The sequence below is a fragment of the Peromyscus maniculatus genome, chromosome 23 (genome assembly GCF_049852395.1).
Source record: "Peromyscus maniculatus bairdii isolate BWxNUB_F1_BW_parent chromosome 23, HU_Pman_BW_mat_3.1, whole genome shotgun sequence".
NCBI classification, from domain to species: domain Eukaryota; kingdom Metazoa; phylum Chordata; class Mammalia; order Rodentia; family Cricetidae; genus Peromyscus; species Peromyscus maniculatus.
In genome coordinates this window covers 60,575,580-60,590,690 of record NC_134874.1, presented here as the reverse complement: position 1 = coordinate 60,590,690, position 15,111 = coordinate 60,575,580, and the positions used below count along the sequence as shown (strand labels likewise).

General features: G+C 37.5%; 1 protein-coding gene across 1 annotated transcript in view; it reads right to left on the bottom strand.

Moving 5' to 3' along the window:
* LOC102916305 (vomeronasal type-2 receptor 116-like) overlaps positions 1 to 15,111 on the bottom strand; it is a 92,436-nt gene that overhangs the window by 29,409 nt on the left and 47,916 nt on the right. The window contains exons 5-7 of the mRNA XM_076560379.1: positions 13,411 to 13,702; positions 11,325 to 12,137; positions 8,913 to 9,140 (exon numbers count right to left, since the gene is read on the bottom strand). Of these exons, the coding sequence (XP_076416494.1) occupies positions 8,913 to 9,140; positions 11,325 to 12,137; positions 13,411 to 13,702 (1,333 nt within the window). The remainder of the gene's footprint in view (positions 1 to 8,912; positions 9,141 to 11,324; positions 12,138 to 13,410; positions 13,703 to 15,111) is intronic.

Below are 15,111 nucleotides of genomic sequence, written 5' to 3'. Positions count from 1 at the left end.
TCAAAATTTCATTATGGTGTCCCAACTGTGACTAACTTCTGCTGGCTTTTGTGAAATGTGTAGGACATCTATATACTCTCTCCTGTGAGGCAGAAAGCCAGAAATCCTTCCTTGTATGAATTATGGAACAGCTGAGGTGTCAGACATAAACCCAGACATGTTTCTCTATCCATTTCTACCTTTACCTTCCCAGCTTGTAGTCACAACCATTCAGTCTAATTCACATTTCCCATGAAAGAAGGTATGGCCATTGGTGGATGGCCACAGCTTCTCCTGACACCATCATATGTTGATAGTCCATAGATGCTGAATTATGATCCATTACTGTGACCTTTATCCTTGACTCCCCATATTCAGAATAGTGCTATGTTTTTTCTTCCAAACATTAGTGACATCATCACTTAGAATTTTCATCGAATGCCTTCTTGGTTAATCACTCAATAACTATACTTCTGAGTGTCTACCAGTGCAGATTAGACTAAGAGGTGAGTCTACTCTCATAGCTGATCACCCCAGCCTCCAGGCTTTGGGCCCAAGGGCACATCCCTGTGCCCTTACACCACCCATTGCAGTCCCAGTTTGAGGCAAGCAGGCAGGTCTCTTGCAGGCAGGTCAGACTACCACCATTCCCCACTGGACCCTGTAAGTAAAAGCCCCACCCCACCTCCTAAACACACTCACCCTTTGAAACCACAGCTGCTCCCTGAGACACAGAGTCCATCAGCACCAACTAGACCAAGAGCTCTGATTAGACCAAGAGTTCCCATTGGACCAAGAGTATGAATTGAACTGAGAGGCTCCCTCAGACACAGACACTACTTTCACCAAGTAGAAAAATAGATGAGTAAACACCAGTGCAAAAATACAGTCAACAATATAAAGACCAATCTGTCAACACCAGAACGTAGTAGTTCAGTAAGTCCTGATCATTCCAATGCAAAGGAAGCAGATTAACTGACCTCTAAATGATTTTAAGAAGACGATAGAGGTCTTTAAAGAGGGAATGAAAAATTCCCTTAAAGAAATTGAGGAAAGATAAACAAAAAATTGGAAGAAATCAATAAATACTTTAAAGAAAACACAAAAAAAAGCAATTAAACAGGTGAAGGAAACAGTTCAAGATTTGAAAACTGAAATAGAGGCAATAAAGAAGATACAAATTGAGTGAAGGCTGGAAATAGAAAATCTGAGTAAATCAACAGGAAACAACGATGCAAGCATAAACAACAGAATGAAAAAGATGGAAGAGAGAATCTCTGGCACTGAATATACGATAGAGGAAATAGATTCCTCAGTCAAAGAAAACATTAAAGCCAACAAAGTCATAACAAAAAATGTCCAGGAAATCTGGGACACCATGAAAAAACCAAACCTAAGAATAATAGGGATAGAAGAAGGAGAAGAATACCAACTCGAAGGCACAGAAAATATATTGAACATAATCATGAAAGCAAATTTTCCCTTCATAAAGAAGGAAATACCTATGAAGATACAAGAAGCCTATAGAACACCAAATAGACTAGACCTTCCAAAAAGTCCCCTCAACACATCATAATTAAACCACTAAACATACAGAATGAAGAAAGAATATTTAGAGCAGCAAAGCAAAAAGGCCAAGTGACTTATAAAGGCAGACACATCAGAATAACACTCGACTTCTCAATGGAGACTTTGAAAGCCAGAAGGTACTGGGCAGATGCAATGCAGACACAAAGAGACCATAGATGCCAGCCTAGACTAGTATACCCAGAAAACTTTCAATCACCATTGATGGAGTGAACAAGGCATTTCAATACAAAACCAGATTTAAACATTACCTATCCACAAATCCAGCTCCACAGAAAGCACTAGTAGGAAAATTCCAACCTAAAGAAGTCAGTTTCTATTGTGTGGAACAATTTGAAGAGTATTGGAATTAGTTCTTCTTTGAAAATCTGGTAGAATTCTGCACTGAAGCCAACCCCACAACTGACAGAAGACTGATCTCCACAGTATATAAAGAACTCAAAAAACTAGATATCAAAATACTGAACAATCCAATTAAAAGTGGGCTAAAGAGCTAAACAGAGAATTCACAAAAGAAGAATCTCAAATTGCTGAAAGATATTTAAAGAAATGCTCAACATCCTTAATCATCAGAGAACTGCAAATCAAAATGACTCTGAGATACCACCTTACACCTGTCAAAATGGCTATGATCAAAAACACTAATGACAGTCAATGTTGGAGAGGATGTAGAGCAAAGAGAACACTCTTCTACTGTTGGTGGGAATGCAAACTTGTACAACCACTGTGGAAATCAATATGGCAGTTTCTCAGAAAATTGGGACTCTAACTACCTCAAGACCCAGCCATATCACTGTTGGGTATATGCCCAAGGAATGATCAATCATACCACAAACATACATGCTCAACTATGTTCATAGCAGCACTATTTGTAATAGCCAGAATCTTGAAACAACCTAGATGCCTGTCAACTGAAGAATGGATTAAGAAAACGTAATGCATATACACAATGGAGTACTACTCAGCAGAGAAAAACAATGACAGCATGAAATTTGCAGGCAAATGGATGGAACAAGAAATAATCATCTTGAGTGAGGTATCCCAAACCCAGAAGGACAAACATGGTATGTACTCATTCATAAGTGGATTCTAGATATAAAGCAAAGAACAATCAGACTGCAACCCACAGAACCATGGAGGCTATGTAGCAGGGGGGACCCTAGAATGACTGTGGCTTATAATAAGTTATGGTTTTACTCAATTACTGAGAAAGTCTCAATGAAACATTTCACTATTAAGATAAGAATTTATACTGTATAAAGCTGATAACAGAAAAATAAATAAATTTAAAAAAAGAAAAAAAATAATTTTAAAAAAGGAGGTCAGATACACCCACAAAAACACAGGCAATAGATAACCCTGCAGCAGTAAATACCAAAGAAGAGAAGCACACACACACTTCCACCAAAAGATAACAAGAATTAACAATCACTGGTCATTAATATCCATCAATATCAATGGAAGTAATTTACCTATAAAGACCCACAGGCTAACAGAATGGATACAAAATCAGGAACCATCCTTCTGCTGCATGTAAGAAACACACCTCAACTTCAAAAACAGACACTACCTCAGAATAAATGGCTGGGAAAAGACTTTCCAATCAAATGGATTTAAGGAGCAAGCTGGTGTAGCTATCCTAGTATCTAATAAAATAGACATCAAACTAAAATCAATCAAAAGAGATCAGGAAGGACATTACATATTCATCACAGGAAAAATCCCCCAAGATGAAATCTCAATTCTGAACATTTATGGACCCAAATACAAGAGCATCCACATATGTAAAAGAAACATTACTAAAGTTTAAATCACACATCAAACCTCACACACTAGTATTAGGAGATGGCAAAACCCCACTTTCACCAATGGACAGGTCTGCCAGACAGAAACATAACAGAAAAATAAGGGAACTAAGAGATATTATAACTCAAATGGACTTAATAGATCTCTATCGAACATTCCACTCTAACAACAAAGAATATACCTCCTTCTCAGCACCCCATGGAACTTTCTCTAAAACTGGCAACATGCTTGGTCACAAAGCAAATCTCAACAGATACAAAACAATTGGAATAACCTCCTGTATTTTATCAGACTATCAGAATCTAACTTTAATCAATGAAAATGAATGTACAACATACCCAAATTTGTGGGACACTATGAAAGCAGTGCTAAGAGGGAAATTCATTGCACTAAATGAACACATAAAGAAAATGGAGAAAGGTTATACTAGTGACTTAACAGCACACCTGAAAGCTCTAGAGCAAAAAGAAGCAAACTCACCAAGGAGGAATAGATGCCAGGAAATAATCAAATTGAGGGCTGAAATCAATAAAATAGAAACAAAGAAACAATACAAGAAATCAATGAAAACAAAGAGTTGGTTCTTTGAGAAAATCAACAAGATAGATAAGCTCTTATCCAGACTAACAAAAAGGGAGAGACAGAGCATCCAAATTTACAAAATCAAAAAGGAAAAGGAAATATAGCAACAGATAATGAGGAAATCCAGAGAATCATGATGACATACTTCAAAAACCTGTACTCAACAAAATTGGAAAATCTAAAAGAAATGGATAATTTTCTGGATAGGTATCACATACCAAAGTTAAATCAAGATCAAACAATTTAAATATATCTATAAACCCTAAGGATATAGAAACAGTCATTAAAAGTCTCCCAATCTGGCCAGGTATGGTGGAACATTCCTTTAATATTCCTTGCACTTGGAAGGCAGAGGCAGGCAGATATCTGTGAGTTATAGGCCAGCCTGCACTAGAGAGCAAGTTCCAGGACAGGCTCCAAAACTACACAGAGAAATCCTGTCTAAAACAGAATCACAACAACAACAACAAAAACCTACAGGACCCAATGGTTTCAGCAGATAATTCTATCAGATTTTCAAAGAAGAGCTAATACCAATACTCTTCAAATTGTTCCACCAAATAGAAACAGAAGGAACATTACCAAACTCCTTTTATGAGGTTATAGTTAGCCTGGTACCCAAACCACACAAAGATGCAACAAAGAAAGAGAATTACAGACCAATCTACCTCATGAACATTGATGAAAAAAAATTCAGTAAAATGTTGGCAAACTGAATCCAAGAACACATCAAAAAAGTTATCCACCATGACCAAGTAGGCTTTATCCCATGGATGCAAGGATGGTTCAACATATAAAAATCTGTCAATGTAATTCATCATATAAACAAACTGAAAGAAAAAAAACATGATCATCCCATTAGATTCTAAAAAAATTCTTCTACAAAATCCAACACCTATTCATGATAAAGGTCCTGGAGAGATCAGAAATACAAGGAACATACCTAAACATAATAAAGGCAATTTACAGCATGTTCACAGCCAACATCAAATTAAATGGAGAGAAACACAAAGCAATTCCACTGAAATCAGGAATAAGACAAAGCTGTCCACTCTCTTCATATCTATTCAAGATAGTACTCAAAGTTCTAGCTATAGTAACGAGACAACAAAAGGAGATCAAGGGAATATAAATTTGAAAGAAGAAGTCAAACTTTTGCTACTTGCAGATCATATGATAGTATACATAAGTGACCCCAAAGATTCTACCAGAGAACTCCTACATCTGATAAACTCCTTCAGTAATGTGGCAAGATACAAGATTAACTCAAAAAATCAGGAGCCCTCCTATATACAAATGATAAGTGGGCTGAGAAAAAATCAGATAACATCACCCTTTACAATAGCCACAGATAATATAAAATACCTTGAGGTAACTCTAACTGAGCAAGTGAAAGACCTTTATGATAAGAACTTTAAATTTCTGAAAAAAGAAATTGAAGAAGACATCAGAAAATGGAAAGATCTCCAATGCTCATGGATAGATAGGATTAACATAGTAAAAATGACAATCTTACCAAAAGCAATCTACACATTCAATGGAATACCCATCAAAATCTCAACACAATTCTTCACAGACTTGAAAGAACAATATTCAACTTCATATGGAAAAAAAAAAAAACAACCCGGGATAGCAAAAAGAATCCTGTACAATAAAGCAAACCCTGGAGGCATCATCATCCCTGACCTCAAACTTTACCATAGAGCTATAGTAAAAAGAAAAAAATGAAAAAATATCAGCTTGGTACTGGCATAAAAACTGACATGTAGACCAATGGAATCAAATTGAAGACCCTGACATTAACACACACACCTATGAACACCTGATTTTTGACAAAGAAGTCAAAACTGTACAATGGAAAAAAGAAAGCATCTTCAACAAATGGTGCTGGCATAACGGGATGTTAACATGTAGAAAACTGCAAATAGATCCATATCTGTCACCATGCATAAAACTCAATTCCAAATGGATCAATGCCCTCAACACAAATCCAGTTACACTGAACTTGATAGAAGAAAAAGTAGGAAGTAGTTGTAGTTGAAAGTTTTCCTGTGCCCTGGCTAGCCGGCTATAGGGACAAATCTCTCCCACTTGTGTCCCCCAAGTAAATACACAGAGGCTTATATTAATTATAACTGCTTATAAAAGCTCAGGCTTATTACTGACTAGCTCTTACACTTAAATTAACCCATAATTCTTATTTATGTTTAATCATGTGGCTTGTACCTTTTCTCAGTTCTGCCTGGTCATCTTGCTTCCTCTGTGTCTGGCTAGCAACTCCTGACTCAGCCTTTCCTCTTCCCAGAATTCTCCTCATCTACTCACTCTGCCTATACTTTCTGCCTGGCTACTGGCCAATCAGCATTTTATTAAACCAGTGTACAAGGGCATTATCCCACAAGTAGTCTTGAAGGCATTGACATGGGAGACCACTTCCTAAATATAATACCAGTAGCACAGACACTGAGAGCAACAATTAATAAACAGGACCGCCTGAAACTGAAATGCTTTTGTAGGGCAAATGACAAGGTCATTAAGACAAAACAACAGCCTACAGAATGTGAAAAGATCTTCACCAGACCCACATCTGACAGAGGTCTGATATCAAAAATATATAAAGAATAAAAGAAACTAGACATCAAAATACCAAACAATCCAATTAAAAAATGGACTACAGAGCTAAACAAAGAATTCTCAACAGAAGTATCTCAAGTGGCTAAAAGACATTTAAGAAATTGCTCACCATCCTTAGTCATCAGGGAAATGCAAATAAAAACAACTCTGAGATACCATCTTACACCTGTCAGAGTGGCTATGATCAAAAACACTGATAATAGCTTATGTTGGAGAGGATATGGAGCAAAGAGAACACTCCTCCACTGTTGGTGGGAATGCAAATTTGTACAACTACTGTGGAAATCAGTATGGCGGTTTCTTCAGCTGAGGGGCAACCTAGATGCCCCTCAGCTGAAGAATGGATAAATGAGGTGGCTCATATACACAATAGAGTACTACTCGGCAGTAAAAATCAATGACAACATCAAATTTGCAGGCAAATGGATATAACTAGAAAATAACACCTGAGTGATGTAACCCAGACTTAGAAGGCCAAACCTGGTATGTACTTGCTCATAAGTGGACACTAGATGTAAAGCAAAGGATAACCAGACTACAACCCACACCTCCAAAGAAGCTAGCTAATAAGGAAGACCCAAAGAGGAATGAATGGATCGCCCTGTGAAGGAGAAATAGATGAGATCTCCATGAACAAACTGGGGGTGGGGGGGCTTCATCCGGTAACTGATGGACACAGGTGCAGAGATTCACAGCCAAGCACAAGGCCAAGCTCTAGGAGTCCATCTGATGAGAGAAAAGAGGAATTCTATGAGCAAGAAGCATCAAGATCACAATGGGGAAACCTACAGAGACAACTAAACCAAACTAGTGGGAAATCATGAACTGTGGACTAATAGCTGTGAAGTTCCCCTGGACCACACTATGCCTTCTGCATAGGAGAGATAGTTGAATAAATTGAACTGTTTAAGGGGACCCCTGGCAGTGGGATCAGGATCCATCCCTGGTGCATGATCAGGCCTTTTGGAGCCCAGTGCTTATGGTCGGACAGCTTACACAACCTTGGTGCAGGGGGGGGGGGGGCTTTGGACCTGCCTCTACTGAATGTGCCAGGCTCTTCTGACTCCCCATTCAAGGGCTTGCCTTGGAGGAGGCAGGAATGGGGGGGTGGGTTGGGAGGAAAGGCTGTGGGGTGAGAGGAGGTAAGAGAGTGGGATCTGTGGTTGATAATAAATTGAATAGAATATTTCTCAATAAAAAAGAGGAAAAAAGAAAAATATATTTATATTAAAAAAACTATATTCCTAACACAATTTTAATATTAATAGTTTTGAAAACTGTATATGCAAGGATATATTTCTGTCCTTCCCTTAGACATGCTTCTTGCCATGATTGGAAGTCAGTGCCTGTCTCATAAATATCTACATATTAATAGGCACATGGGGCTGGAGAACCAGCTCAGTGGTTCAGAGTGCAGGCTGCTCTCACAGAGAAACCTGAGTTCAGCTCCCAGGATACAAACCAGGCAGCTCACAAACATCAGTTATAATGAGAAATTGTATAAACATTGGTAATTTATTTCCTCTTTGTAAAACCTGTGGGCATGTTTGAGTATGAGTTATCTTAAACTGAGGGAAAATTAATCATCAGCATGCATATATATATAAGGAAAATATGTATATATTTATACACATGATTGTGTGCATGTATGTGAATACTCACATAAGCACACAAATATATACAGTCATGATCGCTGATTTATTCATTCACTGCAGCATGAATGAACACACCCAAATTGAATTTCAATTTAAACTAATTCTATCTACCAGCATTATCCATCAATATGTGTGTGCTTATGTGTATATGTATATGTACCTGAACATGTATATGCATATCAATACATATATCAAAGTCAAAATCAAAAGATTGATTTATTTCTAAATTGAAGATATCAAACAGAACTAAGGAGATGGCTCAGTACTTAACGTACTTGCAATATAAGCATGAGGTCCTGAATTTGATCATGCAAAAGGGAAATACAGAAAAGTGAGGTGTAGAACTGTGTTCCTGTATTCCCGATACTGCATTCATGGAGACAGAGTATCACTGTCCAGTTGAGTACAGCTAAATCAGAAAGCAAGGGGTTCAGAAAGAGACTATGTTTAAAATAAAATGGAGAAAAACTGAGGAAGGTAACCAGTGCTGACTGTGGCCTCAACAAGCACAGGCAGTGACATGCATGAGAATTCACACACAAGCTCAAAACAAGAACTAAGAAATTAGAATATAAAAATAATTTAAAATTTCAAAGAGACATCACAATCAGTTCTCATAAATCTTTGCATATATTTGTCTACATATTAAATATTGAAATTCAGCCAGACCTGATTGAAGTTGCTTGGCCATTTGATCATAACTTCATTGATAAACAAGCCTTGATCTTGTGGACTCCTGGAGACAAACTCTCCTACTTTAACTAGAAATGAATAATGATTTGTATGTCCCATAAAATTTTGTATATCATACTTTTCAACAAGATTCTTGTTCTCATCAAAGCATATTTGGTCTCCAGCAGCATTTGTAAATTGAATTTTTCTCAGAAAAGGATGAAGCTGGAGGGAGACATCAATTGGGTATGAGTAGTGCATACAAATCTCTCACTTGTGGTCTCTAAGAGCAATCCTGTTTCTCTCTCCCTGCTCTGGCTATCTTTTTGAAGAGGCTTCATGTGAGCAATTGTCTCCCCCACTTGTTCCACTGAGATGAACTTTTCTCCCTATGAAATTAATGTAGAAGTAGCTGAACACAAAGAAAAATGTTGCCAAAGAGGTGGAACATAGTGCAGGGTGGACCATGTTTTAGTGGGAACAAGGCCCTGTGTCTCTCCCCAGCAAGAGAAAAATGTCTCTAATTAGAAAATATAGATGATTTCTGAGTGAATCTGGAGCAAAATGGAAGCAACACTATGTCTATTGCTTTATAAGTGTCAAGATATTTACCTTCTTTATGGCACACCATGAACCTATGTGTGTATGGTTAGGTAGGTAGATAGGTAAACATGTAGATATAGTGTCTGGACTTGATAATATTAGCAGGGGTTTATTCAAAATTCAAAATTCTTGAAAATATATATTAATATGCAGAAATTTTGTATGCCATTTGTACTTCAGGAAAATGGAAATAGACACACTGCCTGCCTCCAATCCTTAATTCAGTTTGGGTCACAACTTTTGTCTTTCAACTTTGATAAGAACAATATTGAAGTCAAAATTAAAATCTAAATGTTCTGTGATTAAGCTAGATTTTTTAAAAGATTTCTTATATTTTTATATTAATTTATTTTGTATATGAATTTCCTTCCTGGACATATGTATGTGTACTACACATGTTCCTGGTGCCCGTTAAGACCAGAAGAGGGTGCTGGATTGAGTGGAAGTGGACTTGGAGACATTTGTAAGCTGCTATGTAGATACTAGGAACTGAACCTGCATCTTGTCAAGAGCAGCAGTTACATCTGACTTCACAGCACTCTCTGGTCCTTAGATTTGTATTATTTTTAATTCTGTGTATTGCCTACGTGTATGTATGTATATTCACAAACTGTATTCCTGATATCTGCAGAGAGCAGAAGAGAGTGTCACATTCCTAAGACCTGGAGTTACAGACAACTGTGAGCTGCCATGCTAACAACCAAACAGAGGTCCTCTGACTGAGCATCAAGTGCCCTTAACTGCTAATCCATCACTCCAGCTTGATTTCATTACATATTTAAATTAATACAATGGGTTAATTTTTCACATTCTGAGATTCACTATTGTGTTAACTATTTAACAACTCATTTCATAAAGAACTGTTTTTTTAGATATTCAGTTTTCTGTACAAGAGACACACTAACTTACCTAATATCACATCTCTGGAAGCCATGTTCACAAACAGTGTCAATGTCTATGTCAAATATTACTGTTATCCATAATACTAAAAGCTACATAGTATACTAAACATTCAGAGTTCATTTTCTATTTATCTACCTTAGACTGAATGAAAATGAAATAAAAATGAAAAGTTTGTTCACCAAACTTCTTGATGATCACCTATTTGAAGGGGAACATCAAGGCTCATAGGTATAATTGAGTCCTAAGTTTATATCAGGATGGTTTAAGACCAAACATACCCATTTGTAACTATAAAAAGGTGATATGAAAAAAAAAGTGATATGGCCTAGGCTCATGTGTATTATAATATTTAATGATGGAGGCATAGTCTTCGATTTCTCCTTAACTTTATCTTATTTAAGAGTAAATAGTCTGTAAAAAGCAATTTCTTTCTCAGTTACTTTTGAGGTTATGGCAGCCTATTTTTATTTTCCATAAAAGTTTCTCCCCCATGGTCTTGGGTGGTTAAATATATATTATATTTTATGTGAAATAGCTGCTGTTAGATATGGTGACTATGTCTCTATCTGATGGCATCAGACATATTCCATGAAATTGTGTAAATTTTTATTATTGAACTTGCTAATTTTGACAATAATTGATTTTGGATATTTTAACAGAATTTCATTTCATAAAAGGAAAACATTTCTTAAAATATGCACAAATTTCATGTCTTGAAATCAAAGCTACAGTAGCCCAAATCGTGCACCGTAATTACAGACACATACACACCCAATGTGAAAGAACTCTTTCCATTTTGCCTTTTATTTTTATTATAAGATGAAAATGTGTTGTATGTTTGACTTCAGTGACTCAACTACTAATAAGTTCCCAGTGCTACCCTTGCTTTTGAGATAGGCTTACCTGCCAGGGTAGAAGACTGTCCTGGTTTGTGTCTTCATGAGATCCCATTCCTGTTGTCCTCAAAAGCATTTTATGGAGGGTGTGGGCCACTGCATACACTGCATTCCATATGGAAACGCTAGGCTCAGAAGTGGTCATCACATTTATTTCTTGCTTTCTCTTTAGGGATGTATTCAGTGGGCAGGGTTTATGATGTACACATAGCAGAGGAGGAGGTGAGCAATAAAAATTGTCAATCCAGAATTTATTAAAGTAAAGCTCACCTGGGTACTGGGAGGGTGTAAGTGCCTCTAGAAAGGGCTTGAAGCCAGGGATATCTCTCTTCTTTGAAAATGAGAAGCTTCCTTCAAAAAAGTCCTTCAAATAATTGTTTTCATAGAATACAGACTCTAAGTAAACTAAGTGGGACTTTGCCATGATCCACACCTTCCTTATGGATTTCATGATTTCATTTTGCATGCAGAAAAATACTAAGGCATCTATATCACCATAGAATACATGCACATTTGCTTGTGTATGTTTGATCAAATTCACCAACCCAACATCAGATATGATCTGAAACTTCCAATTAGACTGGAGTTTTTCTGTAAAAGCCACACAGATGTCTTCTGATACCATCTCTGCTTTCAGGTCAGAGAGGAACTCCTTTCCTTTCAGATCATCAGACACGATGAGCCCTATCCACTTCCAGCCAAAGTGCAGCAGTAGAGAGGTCACCCCTTTGGTTAGAGCTGTGTCTTTAGGAGACATCTGGTAAAGGGATGGGAATGTATCTCTGTCACTTAGCATAGAATCAAAAGTTCCATATGTGACCTGTAGAAGCAAACAGAAAAAAAGGGGATTCTGAGTTTCTAGGTATTTGGAGTCCTCACCTTTAAAGAGAAAGTGAGTTCATTATTCGCATAAGGGGATCAGGAAACTGAATGTTGGTAAGGAGACTGTCTTCTGTGATATTAGCTTCTCTCTCTCATTGTGTGATGGAATATGGTCTTTGTCAAGTATTATGGGCTCCAAAGTTATTAAGAACTCTGAAGCAAGTGAGTGAACAATATTCTGTTCATGTTAGGTTTTAAAGGCACCATGGACTTCTCTTGTTCCAATAACAATGGAACAGAGTATGGGGTGTAGAGATAGACTGTAGAAGCATTACCAAGTGCTTTACTCTGACCACAGGACATCACCTTCCCTAGAACCTCTGCCTTCAGGAATGTAAATAACACATTTTTCACAGATTACTCTCCTGTGTTAGAAAAGAGCAAATCATGAATATCTGGGGGAATTTCACCAAGCACTGTTGCATCATACTTCCTAAATGATAGGTTTGACAAAGTAATTACCAAGAAACTAATTTAAAATGCAAAACTCTGAGATAGATGGAAATTCCTGTGTATATAATTTTTTCTTACTTTAGGATTCATTAAATGTATGAACTGTTTCACTGAGTGATAGTAATCAGTTTTACATTGTCTGATTTTCTAATTTTGATTATCTATGAGTAAGCATTCACCAAATATTTTCTTTATTTTCAGTGATGCCTACTGATGGTTGCTTTGCTTCAGTAGTGCCTGGCAAGGGCCAATTGTCAGGATGTATCTAAGTGGATGTTCTCTGTGAGTGCCATTCAGAGATCTACTTTCCAGAATGAGAAAATAAACTCCTTGGAACATTTTTATTTGTGATGGCCCAAGGATTGTCCCTGATTTGTTTACATGTCCTGAACTTACTATTCCCCTATCTGTCAGTCATTAAACACAGGGTTAACTTATAGTTATATTTTTATACCCCAGCTTGGGCAGTTATTTATCTGGGTTGTATGTTTGACTTATGAACAGCACTCAGCTATGAGCTGCCAAGTACATCTTGCCAATAACTGGAGATAGAATCATGAATATTACTAAGTGATCTTCTTAGAAACCCACAGTATTTACTGCTCATGTTTTTCACCACACTCCACTGTTGATCATAGCAGGATCCACGTAATTCTTTCACTTACATTTGAAATCACCAGCAGGAAACATAGATAACTCCATTTTCTTTTAGTCAGATGTTTTATTTGATTATGGACACCAAAACTTTGCCAACTTACTTGTGGAACTTTGTAGAGGTCTAAAAGTGTTCCAATTGCAGCAGAAAATTCAGGCCTGGTTCCCGCAATGATTCCAAGAGCTTTGTGTTGAGTTTTGCATTTGTAGTTAGGGATAAACTCACTCCTTCCAGACAGCCACATCAGAGGGCCCTCCAAGATTCTCCGGTGGGAGTTAAAGGCATTGTAGAGGTGGAAACCCAAGGTCACATTGGGAAGCAGGTGGACATCCTTATTGATCTCCTCAATGGCAAAGTAGAAGGCCAGCAAATATTGATGGTTTTTCCATCTCTCTCTAAACAGGAGGGGCAGAATATTGTGCACAGTCAGGCCACTATTCTCAGTAATCCCTTAGCAAATTCAGGAAATTAGAGGTCATTAAGTTCTGAATTCTTTCCTGACACATAAATCTTGTGTGAATGAGCCCCTGACAGCTCAGAAACATCATGGAATGACTCATGAAGTCTCAGTACTTTGTTTCTTGAAGAGCATAGTGTGGATTTAGTGTTACTTGTCTGTGTCCTGTGGCTGATCAGTACATGTTGCTTATGATGTTTCTATTCATGGAAGCACTGGGCAAGGAAAGACACTAATGTTCTCTCTAGGATTGTGAATAAGAGTTTCATATCCTTTTATTTTGTAATGACTTGATTTCATACTCATTCTTGAAAAGTGTAATAATTTTGTTTGCATGCACGCCTAGTGTTAAAGTGTTTCTAATGGAAATAGACAGAGAGCTAGGCACTAGGCATTCTGCCTCCTGTTGTAGAAAACCTTGCAACAATCCCAGAACCTACATGGTGGCTCAGAACCATCTGTAGATCCAGCCAGGAGCTCCACTTCTAGCATATTTGGGCCCCAGGCACACATGTGGCATACACACATTTATAATAAGTAAAGCACTCAAACACATGCCATAAAAATAAATAATAAACACTTTTGGAAGTGCATCTGGGGCTTGAGAAGTGACTGAGAGGTTAAGACTACTTGCTGTTCTTGGGGAGCGCTCTAACAGGTCAAAGAAGCAACTCTTTGGGTTAAAATAGTGTATACCAGTTTTAAGAAGTTATGTGTTCTCCTCTGCCCTCTTCAGTCAGAAGGCACACATATGGTACACAGATAGATATGTAGGAAAAACACACATAGACATAAAATAAAAAGATTAAAAATCGAAAAAATAAGAAAGAAAGAAAAAGAGTTTCTCTAAGCTTGCAGATTAAAAGAGTGATAGCGTCTCCTGTGTAAGCAGGTGAAAGAATCAAAGTTCATGAAAATAGAATATGAAAAATAGGAAAAGCTCCCAAATCCATGAAGACAGTGAAGAGTGCTCAGAATGAGAGGAAAGGAAACTTTGGAAGCAGGAAGTTGGGCTGAACTGTCTCACACATGTCATTTGGTGGTTGGGGAGTGGTCCCTAGGAGGTGCTTACAAAACTTTGCTTGACAAGAGCCTGCCTAGTCCCACTGCAGACAAATCAGAGAATTCATGAGGCCCAAGTCCCCTGGGTTCTGTTGAAGCAGAATCTACCTAGAGGACTGAGGCAGCAGGAAGAAATGCAGTTTGTTTACACTGTGTTAATTTGAGATCTACGGCTAGATCCTTTGTTAAGAATCTGTTGTTCAAAACCTGGTAATTGGAAGTAAATGGAGAGAGGGAAAAATTATTCTTCCCTAGGGATTATCCAATACCAAATATTCAGCAGTA